Source organism: Trichomonas vaginalis, chromosome IV, assembly GCF_026262505.1.
Source record: "Trichomonas vaginalis G3 chromosome IV, whole genome shotgun sequence".
NCBI classification, from domain to species: domain Eukaryota; phylum Parabasalia; order Trichomonadida; family Trichomonadidae; genus Trichomonas; species Trichomonas vaginalis.
The window spans coordinates 17,260,670-17,277,133 of NC_067206.1; the positions used below are offsets into that span (position 1 = coordinate 17,260,670).

The 16,464-nt window shown below is 33.2% G+C and overlaps 9 protein-coding genes and 2 pseudogenes across 11 annotated transcripts, besides 8 other annotated features; 5 read left to right on the forward strand and 6 right to left on the reverse strand.

The window, feature by feature from the left end:
* Window positions 1–1,224: 1,224 nt before the first annotated feature.
* Window positions 1,225–1,261: a mobile genetic element.
* Window positions 1,225–1,261: a terminal%2Cinverted (terminal inverted repeat of Banshee-A3 transposon ID:TVAGG3_0112090).
* Window positions 1,262–3,599: 2,338 nt separating this feature from the next.
* Window positions 3,600–3,797: a mobile genetic element.
* Window positions 3,798–5,513: 1,716 nt separating this feature from the next.
* Window positions 5,514–5,542: a terminal%2Cinverted (terminal inverted repeat of MuDR-4N1_TV transposon ID:TVAGG3_0112110).
* Window positions 5,514–6,043: a mobile genetic element.
* Window positions 6,010–6,043: a terminal%2Cinverted (terminal inverted repeat of MuDR-4N1_TV transposon ID:TVAGG3_0112110).
* Window positions 6,044–6,639: 596 nt separating this feature from the next.
* TVAGG3_0112120 (uncharacterized protein) lies at window positions 6,640–7,089 on the forward strand (the record flags this gene model as incomplete). Its single annotated transcript, XM_051223207.1, has 1 exon — window positions 6,640–7,089. The coding sequence occupies one exon, from the start codon at window positions 6,640–6,642 to the stop codon at window positions 7,087–7,089; it is 450 nt and encodes a 149-aa protein (XP_051108193.1).
* Window positions 7,090–7,118: 29 nt separating this feature from the next.
* Window positions 7,119–7,331, forward strand: TVAGG3_0112130 (uncharacterized protein; the record flags this gene model as incomplete). Its single annotated transcript, XM_051223208.1, has 1 exon — window positions 7,119–7,331. The coding sequence occupies one exon, from the start codon at window positions 7,119–7,121 to the stop codon at window positions 7,329–7,331; it is 213 nt and encodes a 70-aa protein (XP_051108194.1).
* Window positions 7,332–7,335: 4 nt separating this feature from the next.
* Window positions 7,336–7,943: a terminal%2Cinverted (terminal inverted repeat of Maverick-1C transposon ID:TVAGG3_0112140).
* Window positions 7,336–16,464: part of a mobile genetic element that runs on past the window's edge.
* On the reverse strand, window positions 7,944–8,180 carry TVAGG3_0112150 (uncharacterized protein; the record flags this gene model as incomplete). The annotated part of the gene is made up of 1 exon (XM_051223209.1): window positions 7,944–8,180. The coding sequence occupies one exon, from the start codon at window positions 8,178–8,180 to the stop codon at window positions 7,944–7,946; it is 237 nt and encodes a 78-aa protein (XP_051108195.1).
* Window positions 8,229–8,687, reverse strand: TVAGG3_0112160 (repellent protein 1 family; the record flags this gene model as incomplete). The annotated part of the gene is made up of 1 exon (XM_051223210.1): window positions 8,229–8,687. The coding sequence occupies one exon, from the start codon at window positions 8,685–8,687 to the stop codon at window positions 8,229–8,231; it is 459 nt and encodes a 152-aa protein (XP_051108196.1).
* On the reverse strand, window positions 10,319–10,753 carry TVAGG3_0112170 (uncharacterized protein; the record flags this gene model as incomplete). Its single annotated transcript, XM_051223211.1, has 1 exon — window positions 10,319–10,753. One exon carries the CDS (start codon window positions 10,751–10,753, stop codon window positions 10,319–10,321), a length of 435 nt encoding a protein of 144 aa, XP_051108197.1.
* On the forward strand, window positions 10,799–11,058 carry TVAGG3_0112180 (annotated as a pseudogene). Its single transcript has one exon. A coding segment is annotated over exon 1 (260 nt).
* On the forward strand, window positions 11,377–11,940 carry TVAGG3_0112190 (uncharacterized protein; the record flags this gene model as incomplete). The annotated part of the gene is made up of 1 exon (XM_001288032.1): window positions 11,377–11,940. One exon carries the CDS (start codon window positions 11,377–11,379, stop codon window positions 11,938–11,940), a length of 564 nt encoding a protein of 187 aa, XP_001288033.1.
* On the reverse strand, window positions 12,022–12,516 carry TVAGG3_0112200 (organellar and viral DNA polymerase type B; the record flags this gene model as incomplete). The annotated part of the gene is made up of 1 exon (XM_001288033.1): window positions 12,022–12,516. One exon carries the CDS (start codon window positions 12,514–12,516, stop codon window positions 12,022–12,024), a length of 495 nt encoding a protein of 164 aa, XP_001288034.1.
* Window positions 12,886–13,756, reverse strand: TVAGG3_0112210 (annotated as a pseudogene). Its single transcript has one exon. A coding segment is annotated over exon 1 (871 nt).
* On the reverse strand, window positions 15,474–15,799 carry TVAGG3_0112220 (organellar and viral DNA polymerase type B; the record flags this gene model as incomplete). Its single annotated transcript, XM_051223212.1, has 1 exon — window positions 15,474–15,799. A coding segment is annotated over one exon (326 nt), but the record flags the coding sequence as incomplete, so codon positions are not given.
* TVAGG3_0112230 (uncharacterized protein) lies at window positions 15,891–16,364 on the forward strand (the record flags this gene model as incomplete). The annotated part of the gene is made up of 1 exon (XM_051223213.1): window positions 15,891–16,364. One exon carries the CDS (start codon window positions 15,891–15,893, stop codon window positions 16,362–16,364), a length of 474 nt encoding a protein of 157 aa, XP_051108199.1.

Below are 16,464 nucleotides of genomic sequence, written 5' to 3' on the forward strand. Positions count from 1 at the left end.
CCACTATCTACCTCCTATTTTATTAAGTATTCCTTCAGCAATTCCACCAATTGCGTTACCTGCTTGTGCTCCCATTGCCGGATTACCTGCTTTAGTACCTAATACTCCACCTATGATAGTTCCTGCCGTTTTCGCTACTGGTGCCAAAAAGTTTGCAATGGGTTTAATAATCTTTTGATGAACCCAACCCGCAGCTTTCTTAATTCCCTCCCATAATTTTTTAAAGAATCCTGCAGCCATTTCTGATTTAATATTAATTAAAAAATATATTTCATCACTTATATTCTAATTTTTATTTAATGATAAATGAAACCGATTTTAAAAATAAATGAAACAGAGGAGGAAGAAATAAATGAAAGTGAAGATGTTCAACAAAAAATAAACGTTGTTAAACCAATTACTGAAACAAAAATTTTTTCATCTGTTGAAGAATTTAATGACTATTATGCAATAATAAAAAATTATTTGAAGAATTGACAACATGTAAATTGAATAAAATGTTTAAAGTTGATGGATTCAAAATTTCAAAAATAAAAGGGGTGATTAGTTTGAAATCTATTCCTCAATCAAGAATCACCTCATTAATGAAAATTGATGATTTAACAAAAAGAATAGAAATTATTGAAGAAAGAATGAATCAAATAATTGATTTCATAAATTCAAATAATCATTAGTTTCTAATTTATTTTTCTCATTTATGAGGTCTTTGATTATGACTTCATTGATTCCATTCAGGATTTAAACAATGTTTAATTAATCGCGGAATATCTGACATCATCTATATATAGCTTCTTTTATGTATGGGCTGAGTGTAAATTTCTTACGATTCTGAAAATTTTTAAATCTTGATTTATTCAAAAACGTAAGAATAAAAACTGTAAGAATCATACATTTATTACTTCATATGTTAAAAAAAATGATACAAAATCGTTCAATATTGTATGAATTCTTACGTTTACAAAAAAAGTCACACAACCCTTCCACATATACTACTATCATTCGCTTTTAAGATCATTGAATTTGATTTTTATATAAAATAGTTATATATTAGAAAATAATATGAGTTTATATGATATTATTTTTCAGAAGATTTCATTCTATATGCCTATGAAAAGTACTCTCAAAACTAACTTTTCCTAATTATAATTAAATCTAGAATATTGTATTATGCTTAGTATTATTTCATTTTTCTCATTCAATTTAGAATTTACAAATGTCAAAAAATTGAGAGCTGTCACTTTTGATGAATTTCTGTTTATTACAGATTACTTAAGTATATAATCCCTTACAATAGTAATTTAATGACAAGCTTATGAAGGTATATTGAAATAAAGCAAAATAACAAAAAAAAATCAGACAAATTCGCTGTCAGATTTTAATTTTTTGGACTTTTAGGCATCTTTTACAATGTCTCCTCAGGAAAGTATATGAATTTCAGACCAAGTATGTAATGTGGATGTAAAATTAGAATGTGCAATATACCCAATGTATTGTAACTATGCTGTATGGGGGAAGAAATAACTATATTTCCAAGTTTTTCTTCCCCCATGGGGGATGATGTAAAAAAATTGCGATCGACGGTTGGGATGAACTCCGGTCGCTTCGTCCATCTCCGCTGTCGATCACAAAAAATACATTTATTTCATGAAGGGTGTATTTTTTCCTATTTTTGGCGGCATTTTTGTAATCTAAAGAATCTGTATAATAAAATGCATCTGCACATTTACAATGTCGTAATCCAATGAATTTTTAGTTATAGAAAACTACCAAAAATTTTTCAAAAAATTAAAAATGACTAAAAAAATACATTATTGCATTCAGATTTGTTATTTCCCTATGCGGGTGGCATATTGAATTTGGGAAATTACCGAATGGTTAATATATTGTGATGTGGATGTTGTTCTACTGTGTTTTGGAAATAATAGTCATGATTGGAAAAATTCAGCATGAAAATGTCATAATTTTTTTAACTAGTTCCTTATCTCTGTTCTCCCCCTGATTTGGATTTTCGTTGTTTGCCGAATCTTGCATCGAACATTGTTTCGGGAACTGATTTCAAATTTTGTATTTTTGAATACTGGATCCTTATTTCCTTTAACAATTCTATCTTTTTTTGAAATTAAATATTGGATGGTAAAAGTTGTGTCTTTTAACTTTTCTTCCCGATTTCCTATAAGCGGCGTAAAAGTTCTCGCAAGGTTGCGCTAAATTAAATTGCGATTTGCACATGCAAGTGAAAAAGAGTCCAAGTTTGGGGATATTAATTCTCCTCACGCTGACTTTTTATATATAGAGAGATGCCAGACATGATTTATAAATGCATATAGATACAAGATATTCAGTATTATCAGTGTATACAAGTAGGACCAGGATTCGAAAGATCTTTTCAATCTCTCCCACTAATGATAAAAGTTAGCTTTTTGATTTGGGAAAACAGGGCTTTCATTAGGAGGACTCCGCGCGTAGCACTGGAGTATTCCTGATGAAACGCCTGCAATCCAATCTTGTTATAAAATCAATGAAAATAAACGAGTTAACTCCGTGCATGTATATCTTGTTAACTTATCATAAAAAATTGAACTTCTGCTGAGTTTATTGTCTAAATGATACCATTGCACAAGTAAGAATTTTGAATTTTTGTTTCCTCTTCACTGATTATCTTGTTCATGTCTATGACGTCAGACAATAAATCATGAATTTTTATGTGGGCATCATTTTAAATCTTCATTTGAAATTGAAATAGCTCTTTGCAAATACTTGATTTTATTTTCGAATTGTAACTTTCAATAATACTTGAGGCATGATAACCCCCAGTGTAGTCTTTATACTGAAAAGGATTAATTAATTGTTTTAATCTTGATAATTTGGATACTTTTTACGAATTGAAGTTTCAACTAATCGATTGGTTAATTTTGATGATTGACCTGCTGATTTTGATGGAAATGCTGTACTTCTGAGCACCATTACTCTTTTCCCTCTTTGATATTGGTCTCCTTGGTCTTCTTCTTGCATCCTGAGGAGACTTGTGAGCAGCAAAGGGAGTACCATCCCCGTTGTGCCTCCACTGCGCGATGGATGGTGTCCCTCTTCCTTTTCACTGGAGGAAAGGAACAATGATCTCCTTTCCTCCGTATTTGTAAGAAGAAAAGGTGGGGAAGAAGGAGGCAAAGGTGGAAGAAGAGCTAGTTCTTCTTGGTGGTTCTCTTGTTCCAAGTTCAAATTGTAATTGTTGTTTTGCTCTGCTTGAAGTCTTGCTGCTTCAAGAATAGCTAGCTCTTGTTTGTTGAACTATCTCATACCGAAATGGCTCACCAAAAAGGTGACATTTTTGGCGCCAATAATTTGATTTTTCTGATTCTTTCTATTTAGATATATTTATTTAACCGAAATATAACTGTACAGAATTACTATTTTCGAGATAAAATTCATATGGAAATACTAATTCATAACGCTTTATGTTATATAAAATTTAATTTATAAAAATTTCAAAATAAATCAAATTTAACACAATGAATATAACTGCAATCGAGGTTTTTGACGATTGATTCTTACGTGAAGTTTTCCAAACTTTGAGTTAATGTCAAGACATTAACTCAAAGTTTGAAGTCTAATAAAGGGAATTGTAGGCTATGAGGTACTGATTATATATCAGTGCCTCATAGCCTACAATTCCCATTAGAAATGGGAGAAACTTTGTCCGCATAACTTATGATGCGGACAAAGTTTCTCACATTTCTACTTAGAATGAAAGGGCAAGAGGTATATAGGTACACTATATATCTCTTGCCCTTTCCTTCTTACCTAAAGACTTCCAATCTTATTTTTTTTTCCAATTTTTCCCCTAAATTTAAATCTTATATAATATAAATAAAATGCATAATATCAATCACAAAAATTCATGTTTATTTTTTTAATTAAAATTGCCGCACAATTTAAGGTTTTCTGTCACTTTTTTGTTAGCCATTTCGGTACGAAACATCTTGTTTGTTGAACTTTTCGTAGTTCTCATGTTCCATATTCAAATTGTATTTTTTGCTTTTTTGGCATAATGGTAATATTTTGTCAGATCTTACATGATTTGATGTGAAACTGGAAGCTTGCATTTGGCCAAGAATCACCCAACATGATACGCTTCAAACCATTAAGATAACTGTCGTGTATCAAAAAAGTTCCTGACATTTGACATTAAAAAGTGACACACTTTACGTTTTGGAATGTCAATTTTTGGAAAATAAATATTTCGAAAATAAAAGGAATTAGAATTTATAAAGTTAATAATAAAATATTTTGTTAAGAAATTAAACTTAGGGCCCCGAAAATTTTTTGGTGAAATGCGACGACATTTCACCAAAAATTTTCGGCGCCATATAGAGAACTAGGGTCTGTGAGGTACTGATTCTATCAATGTACCTCATAGGACCAATAAACCCATTAATTCCTCAAAACTTGAATTATATCAAATCTTCAATTTCTCCAATTCTCATAAATCTCACATATATTTATACTCTTCTAATTCTCATTTTAACTATATACTTACAATCTCATTAAATTCAAAATAAAAAAGAATCTTTTGCATATTTAACCTTCCTACTCATTTTTTAGTAAAAATAGTATTATCATAGTAATATTCTTATATACGAAAAAAAGAGATCTGAAATTGTGTCAGATCTTAGTAAAAGTGACATTTATATGTCAAAAAAATAGAATGAGTTTAAGTAATTAAAATTGAGGGTGAGAGTAGTATTGTATGAAATAATATCTCTCACCCTCCAATTCATCCTATGGCGCCGAAAAATTTTTGGTGAAATGCGACCACATTTCACCAAAATTTCTCGGCGCCCTATAGAGAACTAGAGCCTGTGAGGTACTGATACTATCCATGTACCTCGCAGGCTCTAGTTCCAAGCCAAAATGGCTAAAAATTGCCCGCAATGTGAACATTTGCGGGCAATTTTTAGCCATTTTGGCTGGGAATTGGAGGGTGAGAGTAGTATTGTATGAAATAATATCTCTCACCCTCCAATTCATCCAAAGGCTAATATTTTCTACATTTCCATAACATTCATTTCAACGGAAACTCATTCAAAATTCTATATATAATTTTTCAATCTTATTCAATTTCATATTCAAAATTAATTTGAATTAGATTCAAAACATTTATACCTTATTAATAACATAATATCATTTGTTATCAATATACCAATTCGGCTGTTCTAATTTTGGATTCCCATTCATAAATTGATCAATCTATATTAAACTTATTCAAATTATTTCTTATTGATAACATTTTATTTTTATTTGTCTTCAACTATTCATTTATTTTATCATTATTTTTCGATTTTTTTAGTTTCAAATTTTTTTATTATCTTTATTGTTTTTTATTTTTCTAATTTTTAAAAATTTCTGCTTAGAATCTTAATCTCATTTTATTTTTCAATAAAAATTCATGTTTACCAATATTCAATCATTTTTCTCGTTCCCCAAATTTTTATTTTATCTTAATCGTTACTAATGAGTGCGGGACAAATTTGCCAGGTGTCACTTTTTCAATAACCTTAAATTACGCTTTTCTATTTTTTTAAAAAAATAACCTTAAATTATATTTGAAGAAATTATGTCTATGATATATGTTTTATGCTAGAATCTTGGAGTTTTCATGCACTACACAAGAGCTCCAAGGTTCCAAGAGTGAATGCTCAATAGCAATTATAGAGATGTACCTTTTCAAAATGACTTTTACTGATTAAATTTAATCAATAGAAGACATTTTGAAAAGGTACCTCTACAATTAGATATACAAGAGATTCAAAGCTTCATTTCAGATAGATTTGAAACTTTGAAACTCTTGGTAGATTTTGAGTGAATGCTGACAATCATCTTTGAGAAGGTTTTCTTTAAGAAAACCTTCTCAAAGAGGTTTCTCAGGAGCCCTGAGGCTCCCTTTCGTAATGATTGGGAGCCTTGGGGCTCCTGCAGCAGAGTATCGCTCCGCTCCATTAATTTTTTTTAAAAAAGTGCCGTGTGGCAAATTTGTCCTGTTCCCGTTACTAATTTCTAACACATTCTTTTATAAAAATTATTCTGATCGTAATTTTAATTTCGCCATTGTAGTTATTCACTAATTTTTAGTTCATTGTTGTTTTCTCATTGTCCAATTTTATTTTCTTCACTTTAAAGATTTTTTAAAAATTTACAATTTGAATTCAACTTTTGTGAAAAATATTTTTTCAATAATATCTTTCAAAATTATTTATATTTTCTATATTTTATTCAATTGTTCACAATTTATTATTTATTCAAAATTCATTCTCTTGGATATTTATACCCAAATAGACTTTCACTGGCTAGAGCAATCTCTAACCAGGTTACACCAACATCAAAAGCTATCGTTGCTATTGACTAATGTTCCACTCAGCGATGGTACATCACGTAATTGCATTAACAAGTTAACTTACTACAAAAGCCTTCTGTGCTTTCGTCTTATTACTATCGAAGAGTTTTACAAGCACTCGTCCAGAGAATTTACAAGTTTATACATATTCCATAATGGAAAATTCTACAATTGCATTGAAGTCTTACCAACAAAAGATGAGATCTTGTTGAATCGATACTTGGAAGAACAAGAAATTACACAGAGTAATGGTTCTACTCCTCTTAATAGCGCACAACAACAGCTCAGACCCAGCAATGGTACATCTCCTCTTAGTAGTGCACAACAACAGCTCAGACCCAGCAATGGTACATCTTCTCTTAATAGTGCACAACAACAGCTCAGACCCAGCAATGGTACATCTTCTCTTAATAGTGCACAACAACAGCTCAGACCCAGCAATGGTACATCTTCTCTTAATAGTGCACAACAACAGCTCAGACCCAGCAATGGTACATCTCCTCTTAGTAGTGCACAACAACAGCTCAGACCCAGCAATGGTACATCTCCTCTTAGTAGTGCACAACAACAGCTCAGACCCAGCAATGGTACATCTCCTCTTAGTAGTGCACAACAACAGCTCAGACCCAGCAATGGTACATCTCCTCTTAGTAGTGCACAACAACAGCTCAGACCCAGCAATGGTACATCTCTCTTAGTAGTGCACAACAACAGCTCAGACCCAGCAATGGTACATCTTCTCTTAATAGTGCACAACAACAGCTCAGACCCAGCAATGGTACATCTCCTCTTAGTAGTGCACAACAACAGCTCAGACCCAGCAATGGTACATCTTCTCTTAATAGTGCACAACAACAGCTCAGACCCAGCAATGGTACATCTCCTCTTAGTAGTGCACAACAACAGCTCAGACCCAGCAATGGTAGTTAGTATGGGTTAGTCGTGTACGGCGGCACTGCGCACATACTTACCCATGATCTGTGAATTTGACACTTTACAAAACCGTTAATGTATATTTTACAACACAAACGACAACACTAACTTAACCTTAAATATTTACAAAGCCGCCAACCACTTCACCTCACTAACGACTTCGCTAACGAACTCACTAATGAAAAAAATAAACGTTCTCATAAATTTTCTTCTATATCTTCATCGTCAATGTTAACTCTATTGTAGTCATACTTGAAGTCATAAAGTTTCTCAAGTTTTGAAATGCATAGTCTTGTTAACTTACCTTCATCATCATAAGTTTTTATAAAACTACCATGACAATCTTTATACACAGTCAATGTATAATCTACTGGTCTAGGATGAAGTGTAAAGAACATGTTATACTCAGGAAGGAAGAATAAATGTTTAAATGTATGTTTTTTTTTTCGATTTGTATGAGTTGCTTTTGTTCTGTCATTTATATAAAAATAAAATAAAAAAATAAACTTAAAAATTAATGATATCACCACCCTCATACGTATGAAAACATAGCACAAAAATAAATTTAGGTGAAGTGGTGAGATCTCACCTGTTTTTTCACCCTGTTGAATTCATTGCTTTATAACTCTCTTCCTTTCTCCAACTCTTCTAACTTCTTCTTAAGTTCAGCAATGTTGTCCTCATGAAGTTTAATCTTTCTCAAAATTCCTTCTCTATCTAATGGTTGCTTTATCTTTCTAAACTGAACTCTACCATCCTTCATAGTATGAATGTAAAAACCTTCTGGAATAGTTCCTGATTTAATGTATTCTACCAAAAACTTTTGTTTCATTGCTTCAGTGACTTTATTTGTCATTTCAATCAAATAAAAATTTTAATATTAAATAAAAATAACGTTATTTTTTCAGTAAGGAAACGCAGGAGTTTTACGATTTATTTGAGGAGTAGGTTCTGGTTTAAATGTTGGAGTCGGTTTAGGAGTTGACTTTTGAACAGGAGTTTGTACTTCCATAGGTTCAGGAGTCATTGAAGGTTTTGCTTGTGAAGGCGTTGGTTTTGGCGAAGGTGTTGGAGTTTGTTTAACTTCAGCTACTTCAGTATTATTTACAACATTTGCTTTATTTCTTTTCAACATCATAACTGCTCCTGCTGTAGCTAGCAAACCTAGTGGGAGACCATATCTTATATAAGGACTTGACCAAATGCTATTTTTGACAGGAGCTGGTGGAACACCTAACCTTGGTGAGACTGCTCTTTGCCATTGTGCAGCTCGTAAGAAATATTCAATAGGTGCTCCATAATCGTTTGGTAAAGTTTGTTTCATAGATGGTGAAGGTTCACGAGAGCTTGATGAAGAACTCATTTATAAGCTTTAAAATAAACGTTCATCCTTTATTCCTCACCGTCGTCCGTAGCTAAGTTATAGTCATCTAATCTTATTATGGGGATGCCATTAGCACGCACCTGAATGGCAAAGCAACAATCCCTCATAAATCCAATAAGTGGCTTTGGTACATTTTCAGTTGCTAGTTCAATAGGTCCTTTAACAGACAATTTGTATGTTATTGGAGCAGTAGATGTTTGACCTTGCTGGAAGCAAAAGTCCACTTCTGTTGGAAAACCACATAAGAAATGTGTGTTGTCATAGCTATCCCATTTATGTTCCACACTACCATCATCCACCAATGACCTCATAACATCTTCATTAAATCCTATCATATCATTGTTTGTATTGCAGGCGTTCGCAACCATTTCATAAAATACAGGTCCATATGATTTTTCGGGTTCTGCAGGCATATTTCCATAAGCTCCCATGGAAAGCTGAAGATATTTAAACTTAGGGTTCTCAAAATTAACATAATACTTGTCTTTCTTTCTAAATAGTGCCCAAATACTTTTAACATTAATAGGCGTATAAGCTGCTGTAAATGTTGCACTTGAACTCTCTGTATTCTTTGAGAATGAACCGTCCATAGGAATCCAATCCATAACTTTAACAGGAAAACATAAAGCCTCGTTTGTATAATGTTCTACAAGTTCTGTATAAATGTTAGGGTCTAAAGAGAATGACTTTGGATGAATGAAACATTCATTAAAATCCATCTTTGTTCGAAATAGTTGTGGGTTACAGTTGTAATAGTAACTGTTCCACTAGCTTCTACTGCCTTCGTTATCATAGTGAATGGTTCATTCCATGGAACAAATTTATTTGTCGGTGGATTTGAATCTGAAGCAAATGCAACTTTAAGAGTTGGATTGAAAGCAATGATATCATTTACAGATATAGATGTGCATTTAAGGCGTCGCTACTGAACTTTACTTTAAGCTGAATGTTTCCTGCAAAAGCTGGAATAAATCGAATAGCTTCTAATGGAAGGAATCTTCTAACAGGAATTCTTAAACGAAGCTTAAAATCAAATGATTTTCCTGCTGTAATTGGACCACTAACAATTTGTCCTGTTTCTGCATGTTCCCGAATGACTCCATACATCTTCATGTCGAGTCTTTGAGAAAACATCTACTTTCTTTATTTGTTCGGTAGTTTGTGAGTTTTGAAGTTATGTATGCTTCTTCTCTTGCGTTGTCTTGAGAATATACGATACGACCATTTGCAAGGATTTGATATCCAGCAACTTCATAGAAAGCGTCATCGAAACCAATCCAAAATCCTGGTGGGTTTGTTTTATTGGAACCTGAACCAATTTCTTTATCTACAATAAATTGACCTTCCATTTTATACGTAATGAATGTATTGTAAAGGTCCAACATATTTTCACCAGGAGGTGAGAGATTGAATGTTACCCATGTGTTATCTTTAGCAGTTCCAGGTTGTGATGGAATCTTTGCGTCAGAATATTTTCTATTAGTGTCACCAATTTGAACTGCATTGTCTATGATATCGAAATATGAGCGAATCTGATGAATATGCTCTGCTGGAGTAAATTCGTTTAGCTGTTCGTTCTGCATGTATTTACTTCAGATAAAAATATCTCTTTACTTCATTATTCTCACTCTTCTTCTTGGCATTCGTGGTGGAAGTTGTTTCTTGACATTTTCAATGAACTGTACATTCTCTTTTGTCTCAACTTCTTTCACTGGCGGGTCAGGATTCTTTGACTCGGTTTGTTTTTCAATGAAATTCACGAACTTTGCAATAAGCTCTTGGTTCGTTATTGAAAGTACATCTGGCTTCTTTTCTTCTGGTTCTATTGACTTTTCAGTTTGAACAGAAGGTTTTATATGGGCTTCGTGGACTTCACCCTTGCCATACACCTTAATGTTGTCGCTTTCTGCATTCGCTAATGGAACCTTTCTTTTTCTTACGTATATTTTACCATCTTTACTCTGACTTACGTAATAGAAAGGATGTTGTATTCCTCTTGCGTCATTTAATATAATAGACTCTCGTTCTGATTTTGACAAGCTCATTTTACATCGGTTAAAGTTTTAATTTTGTTTTTTATCTGCAGTCAAATGACTCAGACAAGTCCTACGGACAAGACCCAAGGGTCATAGATGTTGAAGCATTGAAGAAAGAAATTCGTGAGCAAATTTTATCCGAACTGAAGGAACAAAAACAAGAACAAAAGCCAGAGAGACCAAAGAGAAAACTTAGTGAAAAACAACTTGCTGCATTAGCTGCTGGAAGACAAAAGAACCCACGTTTGCTGGCGAAGAAAGCTAGAGAAGAAGCTGAAGCAAAAGCTAAAGAAGCTGAAGGAAAGAAAGAGTAAATGGTTTATTTTTATCCGAATTAAATGTATAGACAAATACCTTTATCTGTTGCGTTCAGTAGTGAAAACCCTGACGTCAAAATAAAGGGGAACAGAGTAACGTTTAAGTTTCCAACAGACTGGATTGTGAACATAAATGAAGAGAAGTACATTGGCATAACATCTATGTATATAACACGTGCTTTCAGAAAGGTTGACTTTATACTTCAAGTCGAGATAGAAAATGACGAACAGTTTTTAAGCGCCCAAAACATTCACATATACAAATACTTTAAAGACGATACAACATTGTTGCAATGTATGATTTCATTTAATGAAATGTTCGAGAAAAAGTTCAACATTGAAGTACACACTTTACAGCCTTTACGTGAGTTTCTTGCACAACTGAAAGAAGAAGGTAGTCAGCCACAACTTATAGACTTTCATTATGAATTTAATGAAAATGAAGATGGAACACATGACTGTCAGTTTGTTGTATTCTCACCATTCAATGAAGTCGCTAAAGAGAAAGAAAATCCATTACGTATAAGATTTCAAATCTCTGAACCAAGTGATGATTTCAAGAATGTTTTCAATTATGATGCAATGCTTCCGAGGAAAAATGAATTTTCAAAGATTGTAACACCTGGCATTTGGGATAGAAAGCAAGCTATATTATATTCAAACTTAAGTAAGGGAGTTGAAAATGAGTTCATTGGTCATACAAGAACTTCACCACTTCCTAACCCTAAATACTATAAATTAACTGGCTTCAATCGTGAGTTTTGGATAGACATGTTCTCCACTCATGACCATAACTGCCCAGTGTTCTTACCTCCAGACCATAAGGACTGTCTCTACATTGAAGCACAACTCTTAAACTCTACCATCGCAGTATTGTAGATGACCACATGGGCTTCGCCCTTGCCGCTAGCGGCTTATTTTTATCACGAATGACCTCATTGCTGACAAAAATAAATGACCTCAGAACTTCAACTTACGAATAAAGCTTGTTTTAGTCGTTATTGAGAAGTTAAACTTTTCAGCAAAGCAAGGTTGACATGACTTACATAAGTCAAATCCAATCTCTTGACCATCATGAAGTGCTTTGTAAAGTTTCATTAAACTGAACTCAGAGTCTTTGTCATATGTTCCAACAGGTATGTGAATGTTCTTATCTTCATTGTAATAGCATTGTATAGCTTCAGGAAACATTTCATTAGCTGTTAAAGCAAGAACGTCTTGTTTTACACCTTTACAACGTGCATGAAATGCAACTTCATTTAAATCATTCGTGAGTAAGTCTATGTAAGTCTTCTTTCCACAAAATATTGACTTGTATGCTAAACTTTGTTTTCCAGGTGTTATTTCTGCGAAGTCAGAATGGAACTGACCTAATGTTTTACCAATAAGTTCTCTACCGTATCTCTTCTGAAATTCCTGAGCTAACAGTGGGATGTCTTCATTGAAAATATGCATGCTATCGCAGTCCTGGTAAAATATTTGAAGACCCATATCTTCAGCAGTACAGAATACTTCACACATTATTCTCTTCGACATTGACAGAATATTAACACCAAGTGGACAGAAGTTAAAGTGTCTGCAAATGCTTTTTGTTAGCTTGAAAATAGTTTTATCTGAACCATCCAAACCTTCGAACTTCACTATATGGTTGTAGTTTCTGATGGCATATCTTATAGCATCTTTGTCATTTACTATGGTTATTTTGACTCAATAGGAGATAGAATAGTTTTGCCATAAATACTGTTCAGAATGAGCTTTATATTTTCTTGCAAAGGATTTCCTTCTTTCTTATACTTTAACCTTAACTCAAACAACTTCTTTACTTCATCTCTTATTCTAATATCTCTGTTTCCATCGTAATAGTATCCTTGCAACACTTCACATTTGACACCTTGATATTTTATGAGGTCTTGTAATATTATATGGTCAACATACATTAAACAGCAAGTGTTTGAACTTCTGGAACGTTAAGTTCTGGATTTAGTTCAGGGTCACAAACTATTAAAGGAAAGTGTCTATGTATTCCAATCTCTGTTATCTTAATGAGAACAAAGAAGCCAGACATAAACTTTTCACCAATGGGTTCCTTTTGGTCGTCATCGAATAAATGTCTCATGAGATACTCTGTGCTTAACATCTCATCCTTCAATACTTTTGGAATTCCTTCTAAAGTATAAAGTCTTGCTATAGCTGATGGATATAATGAAACAGCGTCGAAGTCAGCAATGAGTTTCTCTTTACTCTTTTGTTTCATGTTATCTGACAGCATACATCTTCCACCTTGAATACAGCGTGAAATAAATTCTCTTGGTTTATTTGAGAGGTCATATAAATTTCCATTCGGGAAGTACACTCTGTTCTCAAACAATTTGTTAGCGATTGAACAAATGCTAACGTAGTCATAAACGTTTAAATCAAATTCTTTCAATATGTCATTGCGGAACTTAACAAAACCTTCTCTTAAAATTCTTACATCTTGTTTGCAATAAAATGTGCTATACTTTTCTAAGTCGAAGTGGTTCTCATCTATTCTGCAACCTTTGATGGAATCTATGTTTTTCATGAATGTATCTGCATCCCGGATAAACTTACACGCTTCAGAAATGACACCAGTTCTGTTGTCATTTGCTAACAAAACACTGCTGTAGTAGTTGTATGGAAATACTTCTTTCGGTCCTGTTTGTAAGTTAAACATAGCAGGAAATAGTTTAAGCTTCTTATTTATAACACTGTAAGAGTCTTTTATAATAATTGCCCTTCCTTTATATAAGCCAGTTATTTGCATTGTTCGTGAACCTTTAATGATGGGAGTTCCTTTCACTTCTGTCATGTGTCTTAAGATGAAGTTTATATCATAACTGAGGTTATGGAAATATATTAAACTCTTGTCAGGAAGTCGCTCCAAAAATTCTGTTGTACAGTTCTGACCCCAAATGCTTTCACTCACTGAACCATCTTCACTGTCATAACATATGTTAAAAGCTTTATGAAAGCCATCGGTACTGCACTCAAAGTCAGCAAAGAAAACGTGCTCAGGAATGAACTTACATTTAGCTTTATTTACTTCTTTTGACTCGGCTTTCTTCTTCAGTTGTACACAATACTTTGGAGCATATGTCAAATCTTTAAATGGTGCAAGGTTCTGTTTATATAAGTCAGTCGTATATGTGAAAAGTTCTCCATAAGAAATAGGTTCAAAATATTTGCACCCCCACAATGTTTTCATAACATCCCATAACGGTGTTGTTCTATCATAACGAACTACATATTTGTTCTCTCTCTTTGTATAAATCTTCATCTGTTTCTCAATGTTCATTCCACCACACTCCTTCAAGATTTCTATATAGTTGCGAATGAAATATGTTGTCATTGGTAATCTTTCATTTAGCATGTAGTGGTCTTCAACAAGAAGTAAGTCAATAGTTCGAACAGTTTCACATTCTTTTGGTATGTATCTCTTTATTTCATTATGTCTTGAGTCATTGAAGTAACCAATAGTAACATTAAATGCTATACCTGTTGCGTCAGAAATTTCTTGTACTTTACTTTGAGGAAAGTCTCTAACACGAATGACTTCTCTCATGTGGTCAATAGTTTCTTCATCTACTCCAGCCTGAATGCAAGCATAAACGAAACAATTGTCTTCTGTCATAAGTGTTGCAGTTCTTTTGTTCAGTTCATTGAAGATTTGGTAGCGCTCAAGATTTATAGGTAATGTGCAAAGATACTTCCAGAACTGACCGCTTCTCTTCTTATAAAACTTCTTTTCACCATTATCTTTCCAAAAGCTTTCTATAAGTGCTGGGTTTCCTGTTTGCTTAAGAGCTTCCAAAATGGCTTTCTGGTCATTTGTCAGTGTGCTTTCATCTCTATATGGTCTCTTTTTTGGTTTGCCTTTCTTTACATCTGACATCGTTAAGCCTTCATATTCTATTAAATCATACATCTTTATTTCAGTAAGATTCTTTATGTTTGTCAAGAAGAAATCATAGTGCATTTCAACAATACCTGCAGCATTTGCTTCTATCTCTGATATAAAGTTCTCCTTCAAGAGCTGATGTAGTAATGTTCCAATATTATTGAGGTTTAACGTAGAACATTCATACTTTCCACCAAGTTTATAACATACCATCCATCTCTGTTGTGAGTTTATTTTAATTTTCTCTAAGAGTCTCATGAAAACCTTACCGAAATGTTTGTGTAAGTAGTCTCTGTATGGTTCATCTAAAGCTTCGATGTTAAAGTCAATGAGTCTATTGCCTGACTTCACATTTCTCTTCCTATTCTCTTCATCTTTCTTTAACCATCTCTCACCTTCTTTTGGTTTGTCGTCAATGGAACGAAGGACATCGTTAGCTTTGCGAACTTGTTCTATAGCGCTCTTAAACATCTCTCTTCTCTGTTGTTTCAGTGTGTCGTCTCTTCTTCTTGTTTCACCAACGTTTGCATTTGTTATGTCAAACATTTCTCTTCTTACTTCATGAGGTACTGAACGTCTATGATATAAGTCAATAGCAACGTCATTTAAAGGAAATGCTCTTGCGTGGACTTCGTCCTCGCCGCGTTGCGGCTTTATGAACTCATGAATTCTATCATAACTTATTGCACCATTGAAGTCTTTAATGAAGTCAGCGAGTGCTTTTTTGTTTGTTGCGTAATGTTTTGCTACTTCTATGTTAGCTTCTGTTAGAAGTTGTTTTATTTCCGAGTGTTCTAACTTAGACAACTTCCGATACATCTTTAGTAGGAAATAAAAAAAATATTTTTTGAAAAAATTAGATTAGATTTTTTAAAGTTATTTTTCAAAATAATTTAATATTTTTATTTTAATGAAACACATGCAAGATTGCAAGTTCTTTTCATACAATGCTCTCGCTACTGCCATCAAGAATGAGTTCAATAATGCTTCAAATGTTAATGTTATCTTTAACAAGAAGTTTGTGAAAGAATCTAAGTTTGGTCAGTATGTCAGACCATTAGCTATCGTCATTGACCGCAAACGTTATACTTCACAAGAGTTAGCAGTAGTTTTGAAACAAAAGAGTTTCTTCGTTAATGTCAAAGATACACACTATACTGTTATAAAGAACTCTAACATTGACTTCTTCAGTATTGCTATGAATCTTTCCGAACAGAAAGAATATAAGAAGGGTGAAACAAATGTGAAATATTATCCTTCATCTCTGAAGACAATAACGAACAAAGATGTTATACAGAAATTCTTACCAAAGGTTGAAGAAGCTTCTATTGACATTGACGAAGGAAGTGAAATGGTTGAAGAAATAGACCCTGAAGCTATTTGAGCAAAAATATATTTTTGGTTAGTCTTCATATGGATATTTTACAACAATTCCCCAATGTATAAACTTTTCATACGCTTTTTCATAAGCTTTGTATGTCTTC